Source organism: Diceros bicornis, chromosome 7 (genome assembly GCF_020826845.1).
Source record: "Diceros bicornis minor isolate mBicDic1 chromosome 7, mDicBic1.mat.cur, whole genome shotgun sequence".
NCBI lineage: Eukaryota > Metazoa > Chordata > Mammalia > Perissodactyla > Rhinocerotidae > Diceros > Diceros bicornis.
Window position 1 is genome coordinate 58474841 of NC_080746.1, and position 4822 is coordinate 58479662.

The 4822-nt window shown below is 50.6% G+C and overlaps 1 protein-coding gene across 1 annotated transcript; it reads right to left on the reverse strand.

The window, feature by feature from the left end:
• Positions 1-1140: 1140 nt before the first annotated feature.
• Positions 1141-3611, reverse strand: LOC131408685 (folate receptor alpha-like). Its single transcript, XM_058545724.1, has 4 exons — positions 3451-3611; positions 1976-2164; positions 1691-1826; positions 1141-1547 (listed from the first exon to the last, which is right to left on the reverse strand). Exons 1-4 carry the CDS (start codon positions 3601-3603, stop codon positions 1264-1266), a joined length of 762 nt encoding a protein of 253 aa, XP_058401707.1. The 5' UTR covers positions 3604-3611; the 3' UTR covers positions 1141-1263.
• Positions 3612-4822: the final 1211 nt, after the last annotated feature.

The window sequence follows — 4822 nt, forward strand, 5'->3', positions numbered from 1 at the left end:
AATTAAATTTGTAACCCTGACCATGCCAGAAATATAAACGGACTGTGCATAACAAGGTCTTTGCAGTAGTCACTAGATCTGTTGACAAACATTCCGATTGCCCTCTCCTTCCAGGCACGTGTTAGGATTGTATTTTCCTGGCCTCCTTGAGGTTAGTCATGGTCATGCCTTAATTTGGCCAACGAAATAAGTGTTGGGTGAAGTTTTAAGAGCCTGCATGGAATTCACCAAGTTCCCTATTCCTGTCTCATGGAGGTGTGGGATGAGATGGAGCCTCCATCAACTTGCGTCCCTGGGTGACAAGCAGAATCCCCCTGACAGCCCACTATTTAAGCACCGTAGCTTGAACAAGAAATGAAAGTTAGTTTTGCCACAGAGAGATTAGGGATGTTACTGTGACATCACCTAGCTTATTACAGCTGCTACAAATGATACTTAACGTGGGAAAACTGTCTAAAAACCCGTCAAATCATTGAATTGGGACCTGCTCTAGGAGTCTAGGCTTGGGTTCCAGTCCTAGCTCTGCCAGACCAGCTCAAGCCCAGCTGCTCTGGTCAGGCATGGGGTCCATTATCCCTTCAAGAAACACATTTAGCCGCTCCACAAGGAGAAAGAGCTTGTTCTCAAGAGCCAGATTGCCTGGGCTGGAATCCCAGCTCTTATGCAGGAGGTGGCTCAGCCATGTTCTTTAATTTATGTGTCTGTTTCCACATATGTAAGATGCCGACGACAATATCTATAGCCTACAGGAATAAGTACAAAGCATTTAGGATAGTGCCTGGCAGATAGTGCTTTGTGGGTATTAGCTGTTAGTGGGGTCTGCCTCCCGCCGGCCCCCTCATCCAGAACATGCAAGGCACTCCCATTCCCCTCTCTTCTATTGGAGAGCTAAGCACCAGGCAGAATAGTCAACCCTGGGAGGCTTGGGTCCAACTCAAATGATAAAATCCTGGGCCTGGCTCTAGATTAGAGCTGTAGTGAAAAATGAAATTGAGAGCTATGATAGGTCCCAGGTTACAAGAATAGTTAAGCATCTGGAACATTCATAGCAAGTATCAAAGCTGTAACTGGCTTCAGTCAAAGAGAACTGGGAAGCAAAAGTCACCCTCCCATTCTGACCCAAGTATTTCACACGACACATCTGGCGTGTCTGGTTTATTCAAACTGTGGGTCTGAGGCCCCACCACAGAGCAGAGACGGAATAGCTGGGAGCTGTGGGGCTGGACAGGCAGGGATGTCCAGGTATCAGAAGGTAAAAGGAGCTCAGCTGAGCAGCCAGAGCAGCATCAGGGCCAGGCTGAGCAGGAGAGGCCCAGTCCCATGGGGCACGGCCCCGGCTGCCATGGCCTCAGCATAGAACCTCGCCACCTCCTCGTTGGGGTTGCCCTGGGCCGGGTCGAACCACATCTGGATGCAGCGGCCACTCCCTCGGCTGTAGTTGCTGACCTTGTAGGATTGAGTCCAGATGTCATTGCACAGAGCAGTGGGCGTGGGGAAGTAGAAATCGAAGGGGTGGCAGGCAGCTTCCACTGGGCACTGGTTGTACCCTGTAGGGAGGATGGAAGACATTTGGCTGCTGGGTCCAGAACTGTCTCTGGTTCTGGCAGCCCCACAACCCCACATCAACCGGTTCTACACCCTCACCCCTTCACCTCCAGATCCCTCCCGCCCCTCCCGCCCCAGCCCTCACCTGAAGTCCAGTTCCAGCCCTTGTGCCAGTTGCTCTTGCAGGTGTAGGAAGTGCGGCAGTCTTCCCACCAGCGCTCACAGTCCTCTTTGCACAGGGGCACATCCAGGATCCGCTCTTTGCGCCAGCTCTGGTCCACCTGGGAGATGTCAGCAGAGAACTAGGGCTCAGCTTCAAGATCCTTAGCAGCCCATCCCTGAATAGACCCAGAGCCAGAGACGTAGCCTGAGATGTCTGGGAAGCTTAACTCCTCTGTAAAGTTGGGGGTGCAGAGGAGGACACCCATACCTGCTGGATCCAGGGCCCCAGGTTGGGGGAGCACTCATACAGACAGGTGTCCTGGATGAAGTGGCGCTTACAGGCGGGGTCCATCGTGCCACAGTGGTCCCAGTTGAATCCGTACAGGTAGGAGATATCCTTATGGGCTTCTTGGCTGGTATTGGCGGTGCAACAGGCATTCTCCTTCCAGGGACTGCACTGGATGGGGAAGACCAGGGACTAACTGCCACGCCCAGCACAGCCAGAATATTCCCACAGGCAGCCTCTGCCCTTTTAGTCCTCGATCCCCCAGTGTAGTCAGTCTTTCAGGGAAAACTTGCTGTTGGGGATTCCTCTTTGGGGGAGTTGCAGTCATTATAAAATTCATTAATTCAAATCTGTATTGAGCTCCTACTTAGTCTAACCCAGGCACTTTTCTAGGAACTGGAGACACAGCAATGAACACTTCTCACGGGGTAATTGCTTTGGGAAAAAACAAATCAGGGGAGAGGGATGGGGAATTGCAGTTTTCTAGGATGGTCAGATTAAGCCTCATTAGGGAGGTGACAAAGACTTGGAGGTAAGAAAGGCAAGTTAAATAAATTGTACCCCCAGAATAGTTCTAATTCCGTAAATACTCAATACATTCTTATTGAATGAATGAAAACCCACAGCCTGGAATTTAATATAAAAGCAAAATATTAAAATGTGCACTTATTAGAGCCAGCCCTGTTGGTCTAGTGGTTAAGATTCGGCACTCTGCTGCCGCAGCCTGGGTTCACTTCCCGGTCGTGAAACCAAGTCCCAAGCACATCTGGGACTGTGATCATTATCTGCTGATGAGGTCAAAATGAACATTTACATATTGGAATGTGTATTACAGGTGACTTTCCTTTTTCTTGCTTTTTTATAGTTGAGATCAAATTGATTTTGTTAATGTTTATATAGGTTCAGGATCTTAAAGGGGTTGTGGCAAAATAGTTGTCATAGGAAGGGGGACCTCAGGTCGAGTAGGGTCAAGAGCCCCAGCGGAAATGTTTGCTAGATGCTTTGAATCAAGGTTCTTCATACCCAGCCTCACAACTGTGAGAGATCCGCTGTTTTTGAGCTGTTTAAGGCTGGCAGAACAGAAGCCACTATGTGCACTCTGCACTTTCTCCCCTCAGATCCTAGGAGGAGTGAGTCCCAGTGTAAACTCTGAAATCAAAATCAACCCCTGGGATGGGTCTCTCCAGCACGCTCTTTTCTCAGGCTCCTCTCTGGCCCTGCTTCCTGATTTGTGTAATTCTGAAACCTGAAGACCAAGAAGTTGAGCTATTAGTATTGTACTGACAACATTAGGTACACAGGATGTGTTAAACAAATAGTTGCATGTGTTAATGCAAACTGCAGGTCTCCTGCAGCAGCCTCCCTGCCTCAACCGTGCAGGGGGTTTGACACGTCTGTCTCCTGCCTTCCTCTTCCTGAGTCAGCTCCTCCCCACCCTTGACCACCCCTTGGCCCACCTGCTCATGCAGATCGTCCTCCGGGCCTGGCTTTTCTTTGTGATGCTTGGCATCCATGCAGATATTGAGAAGCTCAGTCCAGGGTTCGGCTGCCTGTATGGCAGCCACCCACACCAGAAGGAGCAGCAGCTGTGTTGTCACGGGCAGGGCCATGGCAGTCCCTGAGGAAGAGCTGTGGCAGTGGCACCAAGGAATGTGGAGGCAGGGCCTCAAAGTGTGGGAACAGCCCGAGGTGGGTGGAGCCTCAATGAAGCCCTAGGAGGGTTGCCCCACCCCCACACCTCCATCTTCCCAGCCTCAGTGAGGGGTGGAATCAGACACCACCTTCTGGGACAGCCCTTGGCTGGGGCCACACTTACTTCTCCAGGTGGTCGTGAGGATCAAGTCACACAACTAAGGGATGGGATTTGGGCAAAATGCAGAAATAGCCAGGAGATTGCCATAGGTCCATAATCCCTTGTTCAAAATCCTTGGAGGCAAATGTTTCAGTTTAAAATGTTTAGGATCTGGGGCTGGCCCTGTGGCATGGCGGTTAAGTGCACACGCTCTGCTGCTGGCAGCCCAGGTGCGGGTCCGGGTGCGCACTGATGCACCGCTTGCGAGGCTATCCTTTATATGGCGGCGTCCCATATAAAGCGGAGAAAGATGAGCACTGATGTTAGCTCGGCCAGTATTCCTCAGGAAAAAGAGGAGGATTGGCATGGATGTTAGCTCAGGGCTGATCTTCCTCACAAAAAAAATAAAAAATAAAATAAAATGTTTAGGATTTTATAAAAGGTAATAAAAAATAAGGTAATACGATTTTACATACACTCAACGTCAAGCACACATTCTGTGGTGAAATAGTGACACTGCTGGGATGAATAAAAACTATAATAACTTCACACTCATTTTCAGGGCAGATTTTGACACCAATGACTTTGTGCAAAAGTTTACAACATGATCTTAGTTTTGGAGCTCCAGATAAGCTGCAGGCCTATCTTAAAACAAAACAAAACCTTGGTTCCAGCCCTTTCCCGCCTCATCATTTGGCTTCTCCCAGAGACCCTGTGACCTGGGGAATGTTACAGGGCACAAGGCTTGTGGGGTGGGCATGGGCAGCCAGCCAGACAGCCCCTGGGGCCTTGGGAGGCTCCTGAGCCCCCTGCCACAGAGCTGGCCTGCGCACGGCCTTCATAGCACCTCAGTCCTCTGACCTCAGACACTGAGCTTTGGGAGGTGACTGTTCCCTCACCCCGCTGGTCACCAGGTGCCTGCTCTCCTAAAACGCTCAGCTCCTAAGCTGAGGCCCCTGCCTGCTCACAAAGCTGCCCTGCCTCCACATTGCCCCCATCTCCTGCAGAACTCCACATCTTGCCTGGGCCTCCTGGAT

What these genes read in the sequence shown, in the direction of transcription:
- LOC131408685 (XM_058545724.1), bottom strand. Translation starts at nt 3,603, where the DNA reads ATGGCCCTGCCCGTGACAACACAGCTGCTGCTCCTTCTGGTGTGGGTG. An exon ending in AGGACGATCTGCATGAGCAG is followed by an intron (nt 2,165 to 3,450) that starts GTGGGCCAAGGG and finishes TTCCCCATCCAG; the next exon opens with TGCAGTCCCTGGAAGGAGAA. An exon ending in GGGCTGGAACTGGACTTCAG is followed by an intron (nt 1,548 to 1,690) that starts GTGAGGGCTGGG and finishes TCCTCCCTACAG; the next exon opens with GGTACAACCAGTGCCCAGTG.